Source organism: Patiria miniata, unplaced genomic scaffold, assembly GCF_015706575.1.
Source record: "Patiria miniata isolate m_02_andy unplaced genomic scaffold, ASM1570657v1 HiC_scaffold_1, whole genome shotgun sequence".
NCBI lineage: Eukaryota > Metazoa > Echinodermata > Asteroidea > Valvatida > Asterinidae > Patiria > Patiria miniata.
In genome coordinates, this window is record NW_024037047.1 from 2222469 (window position 1) to 2237192 (window position 14724).

At 41.1% G+C, this 14724-nt stretch overlaps 1 protein-coding gene across 1 annotated transcript; it reads left to right on the forward strand.

Annotated features, from left to right (window-relative positions):
- Positions 1–75: 75 nt before the first annotated feature.
- Positions 76–14653, forward strand: LOC119726075 (meiosis 1 arrest protein-like). Its single transcript, XM_038197722.1, has 12 exons — positions 76–118; positions 1149–1306; positions 2418–2594; positions 3766–3879; positions 5079–5262; positions 6039–6128; positions 7529–7614; positions 8443–8580; positions 10043–10156; positions 12206–12424; positions 13118–13264; positions 13840–14653. Exons 1-12 carry the CDS (start codon positions 76–78, stop codon positions 14029–14031), a joined length of 1662 nt encoding a protein of 553 aa, XP_038053650.1. The 3' UTR covers positions 14032–14653.
- Positions 14654–14724: the final 71 nt, after the last annotated feature.

Sequence of the window (14724 nt, forward strand, 5' to 3'; positions counted from 1 at the left end):
GCTGTCATGTTGTTCCTGCATCATTTTGGCATTTGATTTTTGGCCTTCAGAGTACAGTGTTGTTGGACATCAAAAATGGACAAGCAACCAACAAGGGTCGTGTTTGCACGTCAGCCAGGTATAAAAAGAAACGAATAGACTTCTCTACAATATATCATGTGTTTTTTGTGGCGCTTATTTGAAGCTCAAAACTGTCAAAAGCAAACACGTTTCGGCAGCCATGTTTTCATGGTTATTTTCAGTTTCATGGTGTAACACTAACAAATGCTGTTAAATCATGTCTAATGCTAAGGTCTGGCTTATTTCTATGACTGTTGATAAGAATAAGTGTTAGTAGCTAGTATATATGTTTTCGACCCCCCAAACCCCCTCTCTGGATCCGTGCCTGATTAAGCAAATGTTTTCTTGCAAAACACAATTCTAATTGCTAGCCTAATTTATTTTTGTTTCTGATAGAGTCTGTTCGCCTATTTTCAGCATTTTCCGTGTCTGTTTGTTCATCATTTCATGCAGGGAAGTAGCCCCACTAGTGTGGCCGTCGGTATGCTGCGCTGAACCTCTGAGCGCAGCATACCGACGGCCACACTAGTGGGGCTAGCAGGGAAGGGACTTTTTTTAAACGTATTAACGTTGGTGGCTATCGTAAGCAGCAAATATATATCACCATTTATAACTAGGCCTACCCTTCCAACCAGAGATTTTTTGGGGGGGGGGGGACTCTTTTAATACTTTCTTAAGGGCTTATACTATATGCCTAGCCCAGGTTGGACGAAGTCTTCATTGCCATACGACTCCCTCCGTAACATAGGGAGGAAAGGGAGTCCACCAGGGCTAACTATAGGCCCTACTTGCATGACTTGTTTTTAATCAAATGGTACGTTTTATAATAGAATAGATTTAATTTTTTTCCCTAGTGATCTGTGGCTTTGGGGTTTTTTTTTAAGGGAAATAAAATCCAAGATCCATTAGGTTGAAAGTCTGGTTCCAAGAGCATAAAATCTTGACGTTGAAATGAATATTGTCAATGTCAGATCAGGGGACCAGACAGTCGACTGCTGTAACGATAGCCACTGCGTGACTTTTAATCTCCACTAACCCCCTCCAAGTAAATTTTGATTAGTCGTGTGCCATTTTCTCTCCTCATGCAGCTCGTATCTTACTAGTTGACTTCTCCCCGCCCCTCACAGCGGGTATGTGTAACAATATCCACAAATCTTTGGAGGAATTGTTTGCTGTAGTCTGCAGCATGGCTGGCCCGTCGCGCATCCCCTACTTTGGTCTTTATGCCCTGGGCACACACGCAGAGGTAAGTGTGCAGTCTCAAAATTAAAGATTAGATGCAAAGGTACAAGTTAACATGTACCTGCAGTATCATCTTGATCCAGTGAAGGCGCTGGTGCACTGCCTGTAGTGCATGAGAACACCAATTGATTTGAGCTAAAAGAGGATACGTAGAGTATCATTGTGCATTTTTTTCAAGCAACAAAATGCTCAAAATCTAACGAAGGTTGCTGAACAACTGATCTGATGAACTTTTAGCTCAGTGAATGCTGTATATTCCAAGAAAAGCAATATTCTAGGATCTTGATTTCAATTCAAAAGTTGGCAAGTCATGTTTTGAATTGCGCCCAGAGACACCCCCTCCCTCCCCCCCCCCCCCCCCTCAGAAAAGTACAATGAAGGAAACAATTTAAGGAAAGGTGTTTCATGAAGAGCACCACCTATATTGTCATGGGTACACCCCCCCCCCTCCATAGAAGAGTATTAAAAAGAAAGGAAACACAAGAAAAAGGTGTTTCATAGTTTTGTTTACTTGCTGCAAAGAAGAGCACCCCCTATATCGTCAGCTTTCAGTAGTGCCTCTGATAGTGAGATGGTGTCCATTCCCCCCCCCCCCCACATTTTTTATTCGAAACGGCGGGCTGACCAAAAAAAAATCCTGGCTACTGGCACCTTCCAAGGCAGAGTGTCCCCTTGGCCACCCTGTCAGCAAAATCTCGGATACACAACTGTACCTGTTATTGTTATAATAATAATAATAACAGGTTCTTATACAGCGCTTTTAACTAAGATCAAAGCGCTTTACATTATTATTACCCCTAATCATTGGGCCAATTAAACATTCCATATACCATCTCAGCTCCCTGGGGAGTATACAGCTTGATGCTGCCTGTTAGGCACAAGGAAGCTAATTCAATCACAATAACCATCACTGCCCTCATACATGTAGGTACCCATTTACTCCTGGGTGGAGAGAAGCAATGAGTGACAAAGTGCCTTGCTCAAGGGCACACGCACCATGACCCCGCCAGGACTCGAACCCACGACCTGCAGCTTTACCCACAGACCACGAATCAGTGCCCTTAACCACGAGGCCACAGCACTCCTGATTTTATAACTCCTTCGATTTAATATAGAATCTTCTCCCACTGCAACACGTCAAAGGCAACTTTCAGAGGCTGTACAACGCCCTGCAGGAGCTGAAGTCATTCCCCATAGATGGGTTTATGATGAGAGAGCCAGGAGATAATCTAGGGCAGGCACTACGAGAGGCGACCCTGCAGTTCCGACGGCAGGCTCAGACACTTCGACAGGTAGGAAATATTCATTTGGACTTTTTTACTTTATCCGGTCTGAAGTGGTTTCTTTTCCTTATTATGTTTTATTTAAAGATAGAGTCCATCATTTGTAGTTTGTGCATTTTGTTCGTTTGAAGCAACAAAAGTGTTCAAAATTTAATGAAGGATACTGAACAACTAACCTGATGAAGTTTCAGCTCAGCTTCAGCTGTATATTCCGAGAAAAACAGCATTCTAGGATCTCAATTTCAAATCAAAAGTTGCTGAATCATGTTTTGAATTGTTTTGAATTGCAGCTATATATGCGATGTCGCGCACTGATCCGATGAATTATAGCAACCGCGCGCGCCTGTGCGTCGTGCCAATGCTTGCGTGCGCTGCTACTAATTTAAATTTTCCTACGGTGCGTCTTAAGACGCACCGTTGGAAAGGCCTTCTTTCGTTGATTACTTCAAAATGATAGCTTGCCAGAAAGATTAATTTCACAGGGAGCTTAGTCCACTTACTATCTTTCAACCAAGTATGTTTTTCAACAATAATACACCAGTTACTTTTTCGGATGGCTGCAAATGATGGACTATTGCTTTAAACAGAAAAGGCTACAGTTTTTTAACTTGAGATGTTTTCAACTCTCTGAAAATACACTTTTTTTTCCTTTTTTTTTATATTAAGGTATTTTTCGAACATCCCAACAACAAAAATGTATTCAACAGACCTTTATCATGCTGCCACCATTTCAGTCTTGTTCCCTGTACCCATAACAGTACTAAATGATAATTTTTTGTGCAAAAAGGAACCAGACTATTTTTTCTTCTAGCGTCGCTTTGGGTATACGTTGCTTTGAATGGGAAAAAATCATGATGGTTGCAACCTGATAACGGTCTATAGCACTGAAAACTGGAGAAACAAAGTACAAAAGTTTTTAAAATGCGCTGTTTTGATGTAAGCCCAACTATACATGTTGAATATATCACATCTATATCCTGAAGAGTGCCCCCTAGTGTAATGTGGTGTCCAGCCCCCCCCCCCCCCCCCCTCCCCACTTTTCCAATTTCCATGGCCGGGGAAATTTTTTGATTTTGGTCATCCTCCATCCCCCCTCCCACCCGCAGGCACAGATTTACGCCAATGCACTGCCTGGAAAAGAGAGTCATCATGAAATACCTTTGTTTGTTGAATTCCCCAGATGACCGGATTTAGTGCCCAGCTAGAAGTCACCATCCTGACATGCCGTCAAGGGACATCAGTAACCAAACAGATCAGCGAGATTCTACCCGAGATGGATCTAACATCACTACGAGTGAGTAGCATGTCTCTTTAACAGCATGTAGGATCATTTGGTTTTCATGCATTTTGTTCATTTCCAATGATAGTAAGTAAAGTCTGTCCCGAGCCAATGTGGCCCATCAGGCCGGCGTTTATCTCCGGTTTCAGTAGCATGAAACGACTGAGAATATTTCTACTCCCCCTGGATGGGATGCTAGTCCATCGCAGGTTACTCCCCAGCTAATGCCGGTACCCATTTATACTCCTGGGTGGAGAGGGGCAAGTGGGGGTGAAGTACCTTGCCCAAGGACACAATATATGACCAGCGGCTGCATTCGAACCCCGGACCCTCTGATCATGAGTCACGAACCCTAACCACTAGGCCACACGCTCCCCCTATTTCCAATGATAACCAAACTCAAAATCCAAAGAAGAATGTTGAAAACCTAACCTTGGGAAGTGTCAGCATGCAAGTACCAGTATGTAATTAAACAATTTTGAAACAAATGCCACGTTTCAATGCGATAGAATGCCATGGGTCAGTGGTTATGGTGTTGGACTCATGAACGTTGATACTTGGGTTCCAACCCTGCCTGGAACCTTGTGTCTGTGCCCTTGGGCAAGACACTTAACTACAATTGCCTCTCTCCACCCACGAAACTGAATGCGTACCCGTGAGGGTAGAGGACGGGAAGAGTGCTGATATCGGCTGCCGTGTGGTCTCGTGGCCTGATGAACGGGGGTATTGTAAAGCCCAAAGGGTGCTGCATGTGGTCTAATGGTTACAGTGTTCGACTCGTGTGCCGTGGTACATGGGTTCGAATCCTGACCGTGGGAACATGATGCTTGTGCTCTTGAGCAAGGCACTTTGACATTATTGCATCGTCCTTCGGATAAGACATAAAGCCGTAGGTCCAGTGTGTTGCGCAATGCAAGTTAAAGAACCCAGTAACACTTCTCGATAAAAAGAAGGGGTTTGCCCCAGTGTTTCTGGCAGTGGCTGCTTAATGTAAACCCTTAAAAAGGTGTTACATAATGGTTCTCATATTTCCCATGTTCTTCAGTTACCTGTCTCTAACAAAAGACAATAATTTCCGGCACCCTGAGTGCCTTGTTGGTAGATAAATGTGCTATATACCACTTGGGTAATTATATTAAAGCCCTTTGAGATTATATATAGCCTAAGCATAATTCTCTTTTTTTAAAAGTTTTTTTCTCCATTCTTTCATACAGCGGATCCAAGTTGTTACAATACAGAGCAGACCCAGCGGTCTCATGTTCCTTGATCCCTCGATCATGTTAGACGACAGTGACAGTTCACCATCCATCAAATCGGAAGTTAGGTCGCCTGTAACTCACTCACCGGGGAGTGACCCGCTAGCACTAGGTGCTGTGGAGGTTACTTCAGTAGAACAAGGTACACACAAAAGAAAAAAGAAATAAAGAAAGAAATAGAAATTTTTAAAAATGGGGGGAAAATGTATGTTTTACCACTGGAGCAACCCCAGAAGTAATCAGGGCTAGCATCTTAAAAATAAACTTAAAACATGTAAATGAGACTTGCATGGTGGACATGAATAACAGTGTTGTAGTACCGTACTCCTACTCGTACTCGAATGTCAAAGTACTCGTACTCGAAATGACGGTACTCGTACTCGGGCAGCAAAGTACTCGTACTTGACTGTCAAAATTGTACTCGATCATCAAAGTACTCGTACTCGTATAGCAGTACTCGGGGGGGGGGGGGAATGGTTCAGCTTGACTATATTACAGAGACTTGTTTTATCGATTCTTTCAGTTTGAAATAGTTGATTGGCTTGTGGAGAAATCAAAGTTTCCTGATTTTCTGTTGTGCATGTCAGGACAAACACATTTAACAGCTAGCCGTGAGTGGGTCTGTATATCGATTTGACTGGGCCTGGGCCATTTACGCGCAATAAACCATTTGCTGTATGGCCGTATTTGGAAATACAAGTACTTGTACTCGGACTCGTACTCGGAAGTACAAATACTCGTACTTGCACTCGTAAGAACTTTCTGCTATAGTAAGCAGGGATTTTTCGCTAACGGTAAGCAGAGCCCAGAAATTGGGCCCACTTCGTCATCAGTCTCCTCGACTAGAATCCTGCAACAATGAATGATGAGTTTCAGCTGATTCAAGTCCGTACTTACTTGTATCTATCCTCTTTGCAGATGAGATCAGCCTTCAAGACTTTTTCCGTGGCTGGCTTCATGACTCTGGGACGGATCGAGAACATCTTCACCTCCGACTTCCTCCAACAAGTATGTCGTAAATAACGGACGCTGCAAAAAACTGATTAGTGCTGTGAAGTGGAATCACTCAGTGAAGAGTTTAAATTATAAAGGCCCAGTATGGACCGATTACTAAAAGTTGTAGTCACAAGTCCTTTCATATGGTCGAATCACAAATCATAAGGTCCATCACAAGTCAAGTCATAAGGTCCATCACAATATCATAAGGACCAGTCACATCATAAGGTCCATCACAAATGTAATTATTTAGCTAAATTTCAAGTCAAATCATAAGGTTCATCACAAGTCAAATCATAAGATCTATCATAAGTCAAATGACAAGTCAAATCAGAAGGTCCGTCATAAGTCAAACCATAAGGTCCATCACAAGTCAAATCATAAGGTCTATCACAAGTCAAATCGTAAGGTCCATCACAAGTCAAATCGTAAGGTCCATCACAAGCCAAATCATAAGGTCCATCACAAGTCAAATCATAAGGTCCATCACAAGTCAAATCATAAGGGCCATCACAAGTCAAATCATAAGGTCCATCACAAGTCAAATCATAAGGTCCATCACAAGTCAAATCATAAGGTCCATCACAAGTCAAATCATAAGGTCCATCACAAGTCCAATCATAAGGTCCATCACAAGTCAAATCATAAGGTCCATCACAAGTCAAATCATAAGGTCCATCACAAGTCAAATCATAAGGTCCATCACAAGTCAAATCAAAAGGTCAAATCACAAATCATAAGGTACATCACAAGTCAAATCATAAGTACCGTTATCAGTTAAATCATAAGGTCCATCACAAATCAAGTCATAAGGTCCATCACAGAATCATTAGGTCCATCACCAGTCAAATCATAAGGTCCATCACAAATGTAATTATTTAGCTAAATTTCAAGTCAAATCAGAAAGTCCATCACAAGTCATATTATAAGGTCCATCATAAGTCATATCTTAAATTCTAAGTTTTTGCGATACTGCTTACAGGCATAATGGAGAAAACCAGTCCCTAAAAACGGGTGGGGCTTAAATAGAGGAGGCAAGTGTTCCACCAGCTATATGTCTCGTTCAAATGATGTCATTTCCTACAGACCATCCACGTGCATCGGCATTTTGAGCGTCAACTTGCACAACGCGCATCGGCTGCGTCGTATAGCGAACACATTTCGAGCAACAAGCGCGTGTTTGGAACATTTTCAACACTGCGCAGTGCGTGCTTGATTGCGTACACTACGCAGTTGCAGTTATCCTACAGAGATGGCCTTCATTGAACGAGCCCTATACAAGTCAAAAGGGTGCACCAAGGAGCAATGCAAACAATGCACAACAAAACAAGATCTCAAAATTGTGCAATTTGCACTGTTCAATTTTAGAATACATCCCTGCTTTCTGAGGAACTACCATTTTTTTTCTGCAGCTATTGGAGACGATTGGTTGACGCTGAAATGTGACCTCCAAGAACGCTTCCTCAACCCGTCCCTGTTTCCTTTCCAAACACAATTTGTAAGTTTTCTTAATAAACAAGTTTCCGCAGCAGAAGCGGTGCTCCCAAATGTACTCACAAGTTTCATATGCAACACAGTTTTCAAACAGAAGTTACAAACTCCACCTCAGTAAAATGTGGACGATTGAGCATGAAATCTTGCCATCTACCTTTTTACAAATGGAATGAATGTTGGCATTTCTTTACTTAAGTTGGTGCAGGTTCGAATCCAAGCAAAGTCATGAAAATTAACTACTTTGACATAGGGCCTACAATGTATGTGACTGGCTCCACAAAAAGGGTATTAAGTTGCGCTGAGCATTATTGTGTAATGGCCCGCTCAACATTGAGAGGGAGAAAATTTTGTCAAAATGTGATTTTCATCTTTTGTCACAAAAGACATCTTTAATACCTACAGTTTCAGGTTTCATTCACAGAAATGTTGATTTTGATGAAGAAAGTGGAAACAAAACAACCATTTTGTGCGTATCATTCTGTTCAACAAAGCCATCTATTTCAAAGCCTGTTTTCTCAGTTGTGTAATTTGAACTGTGCAGATACGTCATATCTCCAGAACTGGAGGGGCAATGGAGCTCTATTACATGTTATACCAAATAAAAGCTTACATTGTCGGCTTTCCAACCATGTATATTTATCAATTTCACTTTTCTGCGACATGATACCCTTTTTGTGGAGCCGGTCACTTATAAAGTTAGTAGTGAATATTATTGAGTGGGAATCTTGACCTTTATCTTAAACAACTAGTTGTTAAAATTTCTATGCTTGCAAATAAGAGGTTACAGGTTCGAATCCCAGCATGTTGACTAAACTCCCATGTGTGTGTGCAGGATATCCATGGGAGTGTTGTTCCGGGCAAACCAGTCACCAATCCGGTACCCTCCAGCAAAGCCACCTCCAGCACAGCACCAATCATCACGCTCCGTACAATCCAAATGGCACAAGTGGCGGGGATATGTGATTCAATTGTAAGTAGACATTTTTCGGGGTAAGAATCAAGACAAACATAAATACATTGTAATGCTTATATTGCACTTTCCATCGTATCAACAATCTCAAAGCGCTTCACAATTATTTCCCCATTCATCAGGCTACGAGACCACGCAACAGCTGATATCAGCTCGCATTTGGTCCTTTACCCTCACAGGTACCCATTCATACTCCTGGGTGGAGAGAGACAATTCAGGAGATTCACGATGTAGTGGGCCACCAACAGTTTGCCGTGGAGAGTCCATTTTTCAAGTTTACGGTCAACAAAACATGGCCCATCTTACTAATGGAGATCAATGGTGTCAGTAGACAACTTGAGCTAATTTGTTATAGATTGGGCATATAGCGTTCTGCCGGCCGCCTTACAAAAAAACACCATATTGATAAAATTTTAAAAAGGGCAAACAGATACTTGAATCATACACTTAGGAAACTACTGAATGGAAAAACTAACAATTTCAAATGTCACGTGCTGCAAATTTGTCGATCATCTCCCACAAATGCACTGGAAAAAATTAACTCTCCTTGGCAAACTCTTGGTGACGCACTGCATTGTGAATCGCCCAAATTATAGTTAAGTGTCTTGCCCAAGGGCTCAAACACCATGTTCCTGCTAGGGTTCGAACCCACGTGCCATCGTACAAGAGTCAAACGCCGTAACCACTGGACCATGGCATTCTAAAGAGCAACAGATAGTAGATAATTTCAGCTAGTGACTCGAGCTAGGATAGAAACCAACCAACAGCACTTGTGTGTGCTGTTGTCAACGGAATTCCTAAGACCGCAAGGCTCCCAACCACTCTGAACATCAGGAACAACCTTGAAAATGAGATTCCATTTTTCCAGTCAGGGAAAACTCAAGGAATTTGGGAAAACACACCAAAAATCAGGGAAAACTCAAGAGAATTTGACAGTGATCACCCTGAAGGGAAACTGGTTTTCGCCAGTTTGGCGTATGTGCATCTTGTGTCCAAGTTATGGCCATCGACTGACCGGCTAGGGTGGCTTTTTAGTGTTTACGCAGTGTGATATGACAACCTCGTATAGTGAAAATATTTCCCCAAATTATTTTGGAAATTTTCCAGGGAAATGTCAGGGAAAACTTGGTGACTTTTGTTTTCATAAAATGCTGGGAACCGTGAACAATTGTATTATTATTGACTTTTCCGCATAGTTGCGGAAAAGCCTTTGTTTTTGTTCTAATTTTGTTTTGGCTTTTCAGCTTAGTTGCGGAAAAGCTTTTCTTTTTGTTCTCATTTTTTTTTTTTTTTCTTTTTATTTCCTGGCAAATCCCATAGACATTGTGCACGTCAATTCAGCCCCTCACTTTTGCAATTCATCTTTGTCATACATCGTTCAAAGTCAGCATAGGCTTAGTCCTTATAGCGTAGAAGGGCCCGAAGTTATGTTTAGTTTGCACTACAATGACATCATTTGTAGGTTTTTGGGATGCCGCTGCTTGTCAGACCGACCTCCTGTTGGAAGCTGGATTGGGACGAGTTGGAATCCAACCAGCAGCACTTCCACGCACTGTGCCACTTGCTGCACGAAAAGGTACAATGATTATGGTGCATTGATCGACGCCAAAAATTACCTCATCAAAATGAATTGCTTGTTTTCGTTTTAACATTTTATCAAGACTTATGAAGCTTTTAATTAGTAGTCATTTGCCATAGGTAAGGCCAAAAAAAAATAAGTCGGTCTCTGGTCAGCGCGCGCGTCGATTTTAATCATGCGCGTCAATCTTTTTTCCCAAAATGTTCCGCGGTAGCTCCAACAGTGCCCTCTATTGCCGCACCTCCTCACTTTTTTTTACCAAAGAGCACCAAGGAATGGGAAATTGCACCAAGGCAAATGATCGAGAGCACCAAGGCAAATTATGGAGGACACCAGTGTACATGAGGACACCAAAAAAAGCAAAATAGTACCCCACCTTGTCTGTACAATCCAAGCTTGGAAAAAAAAAAAAAAAGCCACATCCCCGCGTCAATTCCGAACTTTGGTCTGACCAGAGACCGACTATTTTTTTTTTTTGGCCTAACACAGGAAGCTAGCACTTCAACCTGTTAATTTTTATATTAACACATGAAAGTAAAAGAGATTTTGTACAACCCAATCATGCATTTTTTATGCAATGGGTATTTTCATTAACTGTGTAAATCACATTGGAATGGGTGAAAAACACCTTGCCATTTATAATCTGTTGTACCGGTATCTCAACTTAGACACTTTTTTTACACTATGAAAAGTGAAATCGGTTGTTACACTCTAAAGCCAAATAGCTCTAGAATCATGTTTAAAGGGAAAATACAACATTTGCAAACATCAAAAAATGAAAAAGATCAAATTATCACGAAATACCGTACTGAATTGTTAGGGATTGACAGTCTAAAGCATCCTTTAAAATCGTGGCTCCTGGTTGGCTGACATTTTCAAGAAAAACTGCATTTTTTCAACGCTGGTCGGCCGACCAGCGTTGGAGAAAACTGGCTTTTTTTCAAAAACTGTTCTTAATTTTTCATATTTAGTTATTCTGACTTTTCTTTGCAATTGATCACACTCCTGTGAAGGGGTACAAGCCTGCTAGACTGATTCTCTGACCTTACAATTCCCCAAAGTGTATTAATTGCTTCGTTTCATCTTAAGTGGGGTCAGGGAACCAGACTAGAAGAACATGATAGGTTTTCTTGGTTTTTCCAGCATCTACAAGCCCAAAACATGAAACAAGTCAGTTTAACAATATGTTATATAACATACATGTACTAATCCTCCAAATCCATTTATTTCTGAAAATTGCAGCAAAAGCAAATGTTGTACATTCCCTTTAACTACCTGGAAAGGTACCTAGTGATTTAATGAATCCAGTTATGGGACCCCAAACATGTGCATATGTTTTCGCTGTTTTCTCAAAATGTATGGTTTCCACTGAGCTGAAACATCCAACAGGCTAACTGTTTCATGCACCTACAGTGAAATCTTGATAAGTCAAATCTCTATGGAATGGATAAATATTTTGAGGTATCGGAAGTCTGAGTTACGAAAAGTTCCTGATTTTTCCAACAAATTCCCCCAAGTTCCCAAACTATGCATAAATGTACAATGTAATGGATGTATAAGATTTTAAGCACTGTTACAAATAATAATAATAACCGTATTTATATAGCGCCTTTTCCAAAGGATACAAAGCGCTGGGGAAGAATGCAACCACAGACAGGTAAATGAAGTATATGAACATATGAGACACATTATGTAGCACCTTTTTGCTAGGTGCTGCGGCGCATATTGCTGCCACTGCCAGAAACACCGGGGCAAACCCCTTCTCTTAATGACAAGTGTATACTGGGATCATTAACGTACATTACACAACACACGGGACCTACGGCTTTACGTCCCATCCTAAGGACGAAGCAATAATGGTAAAGTGCCTTGCTCAAGAGCACAAGCACCATGTTCCCATGGTCAGGATTCGAACCCATGTACCACGGCACACAAGTCAAACATCCTAACCATTGGACCACAGCGCCCCATGAAAAATTTAAATGAAAAAAAAATGCACAAGTAGCAAATGATACTACTGCCTTGAATTTGTTGTGGTCATTCCAGAATTTGGCCTTGGTAGCCAGACTAGACGATGATGTTACTCCTTCCGGGTTCATGGCCCCAAGACCCTACGGCCACTTTGTCCTCCTCCCATCCCCAACCCTGTCCCTCCTCCTCAAGCCCATCGCGGTCAAGGAGCTCATGTTGCCCGCAGACTGCTCACGGCGCGAGGACCTACCAGTCTCCGATTACGTGGAGAAGATTGGAGCTCATTTAGAAAGGGTATGCGTATGAATGATCTTGTTTTCTTTGGGAGACTTGTGTTAATTTTGGCATTGAGCTACATGTACATGTCATTTTGTTTTATTTTGACATAATGTTTGTGAGGCGTTCTGACAAAATGTGACCTGTTCTGTCAAAAGCAGATGCTTCTGGGCAGAGGTTGAAATTGAGATAGCGCCAAAAACGCGGTCGATGTTATTTCTCAAACATTTCCATTTTCAAATGTTTGCATATTTGTAATTCTGAACATGTCTAAAATACACTATAAAAGTTCGAAACCCTAATTTGACTTTAAAATATAGTATTTTTTGATGATTTGTTTAGGTACATATCAGTTAAAGAAACTTTTGTGACGTTCGTGGCCATTTTTCTCCGTTTTCTACTTTTTGACACAATGACCTTCAAAATAGCATAACTCTGCCCAGGAATGACCGGTTTCAAAAATTAAACCACCGATTAAAAGGAAAAAAAAACATATTTTAACAATATGCAAAAATCTCATTTTTGACCTTATGCCCAGAAAAGTCTGATTTTGACAGAACAGGTCACAAATGAAAAACTTGGCAGAGGTCGAAATGAGAGTTCGTGTCCATGTCGGCACATCCACGTGTGCGCGTGGAATGGGGAGTGCGCTCTGTACTTTTAAAAAAAATATAACTCTACGTTCTACATGTAATATTTGACCCGGCTCAGCTGGAGGTCAGTGACCTTTACAACCCACTGATGAACAAATCGCAGCTACACAAGAGCCTGATGGGAACGCTGGTCCGCAACACGGGCACCAGGCAAGTGCCGAGTACCGGCAGGCAACTCAAACGCAAGATCCCCGACACAAATGCGGTAAGTGAATCCCAGTAAGATCTCATCAATACAAATGTCTGCACTGGAACAAAAATTTGCGGAAAAAATATTTGAACGTCAGAATGTTCGTGAATAATGTTCATATACATACATGGTCTGATCAGTGTCCCCATTAGTTGAATGGCGATCAGCTGGCACCCCCTATTTATTTTCATTTAGAGTCAAATGTGGTGTCACCACATGTAGTAGCCCGAATGTAAAATTTAAAAAGCCAAAAAATGACTTTCTCTCATGTTTAGTTATTGTATACTGTTCAAATATTTGTGACTCGAATTGACTCGAGCTAAATACTTGACTCGACCTAAATACTTGACTCGACTACACACTGTGACTCGACAGGACTCGACTCGACCTTCTTGACCTAATGACTCGACTCGACTCGAGTGACTTCTTTAAAATGACTCGAGTCACAAAAATCAGTGACTTGTTACAACTCTTGGATCAAATCTCATAAAGCAGCAATAAATCACTTGGGTATAAAAAGCAATGAATGAATATTGATTTTCATGTTCTCCACATGAGAGAGAGTTGCTGATTTTTGGTCATTGTTACAGCCAACAAGAGTGTACCAAGCAAGAGGGCGATCATCCAGCCTACATGTATACCCCAGCACCCGTGGCACCCCTCATGGGGGTACCAGGGGTAACCCCAGGGGTACATCAAGGGGTGCAAAGCCCCCTAGCACCCAGAGATATCACCAACCGCTTGCTATGGAAAGTACTACCTACTACCACCATGCTGAGTAAATTAGTGAATTTCTGTCAGCTAGGTTGTCTTTCTGGATATGGCCGGGTTGTTAGACTTATTAAAGAAAATTATAAATAAACGTGGACCAGAGAGTTCTTTAAACATTTTCATTATTTATTTTTCTTACACTTGAAACCTAACAAACTAAACTTTTAGAACAAAACAATCACTTTAATTATATAAAAACAGACAAATGGTGGTATTTACAAACGATCTTCATGGAACTCGAAACTGGCCTCTGCGTACACATTTATTAATTTTTTTTATTTTTACAAGCAGGCATGTTTCCAAAATACAGGTCCAATTTGGTTTAGTTATTTCATAGTTGTGACTGCGGATTATCAAACAAGGAAAAGTGAAACAGATTTTTTTTAAACAGTTTTATCTGAACATTGATGTCTAACCATGATTAACTGAGAAGTTTAACTAATCTCTGGTTAACTAACAAAAGTTAGATCTAAATTACCAGGGTAAAAACCAAGCTTAACCTACCATGGCTACCTAAGTAGGATTAGCTTTCCACATGTATATGAAACTGGTTGGTTAACCAAAACTGTTGAACTGAACTTTTGTTACCAGGATTTCCCACCTGCAGAGTATTTCACTTGAGTTATCAACTTACAAACAAAACATGTTAAAACAGTTCTTAAGCTAGTAAGCTTGTTTTGTTTTTTTTTGGAGATTTTGCAGAT

What these genes read in the sequence shown, in the direction of transcription:
- LOC119726075 (XM_038197722.1), top strand. Translation starts at nt 76, where the DNA reads ATGGACAAGCAACCAACAAGGGTCGTGTTTGCACGTCAGCCAG. An exon ending in GGTTACTTCAGTAGAACAAG is followed by an intron (nt 5,263 to 6,038) that starts GTACACACAAAA and finishes TCCTCTTTGCAG; the next exon opens with ATGAGATCAGCCTTCAAGAC. An exon ending in TTCCTTTCCAAACACAATTT is followed by an intron (nt 7,615 to 8,442) that starts GTAAGTTTTCTT and finishes GTGTGTGTGCAG; the next exon opens with GATATCCATGGGAGTGTTGT.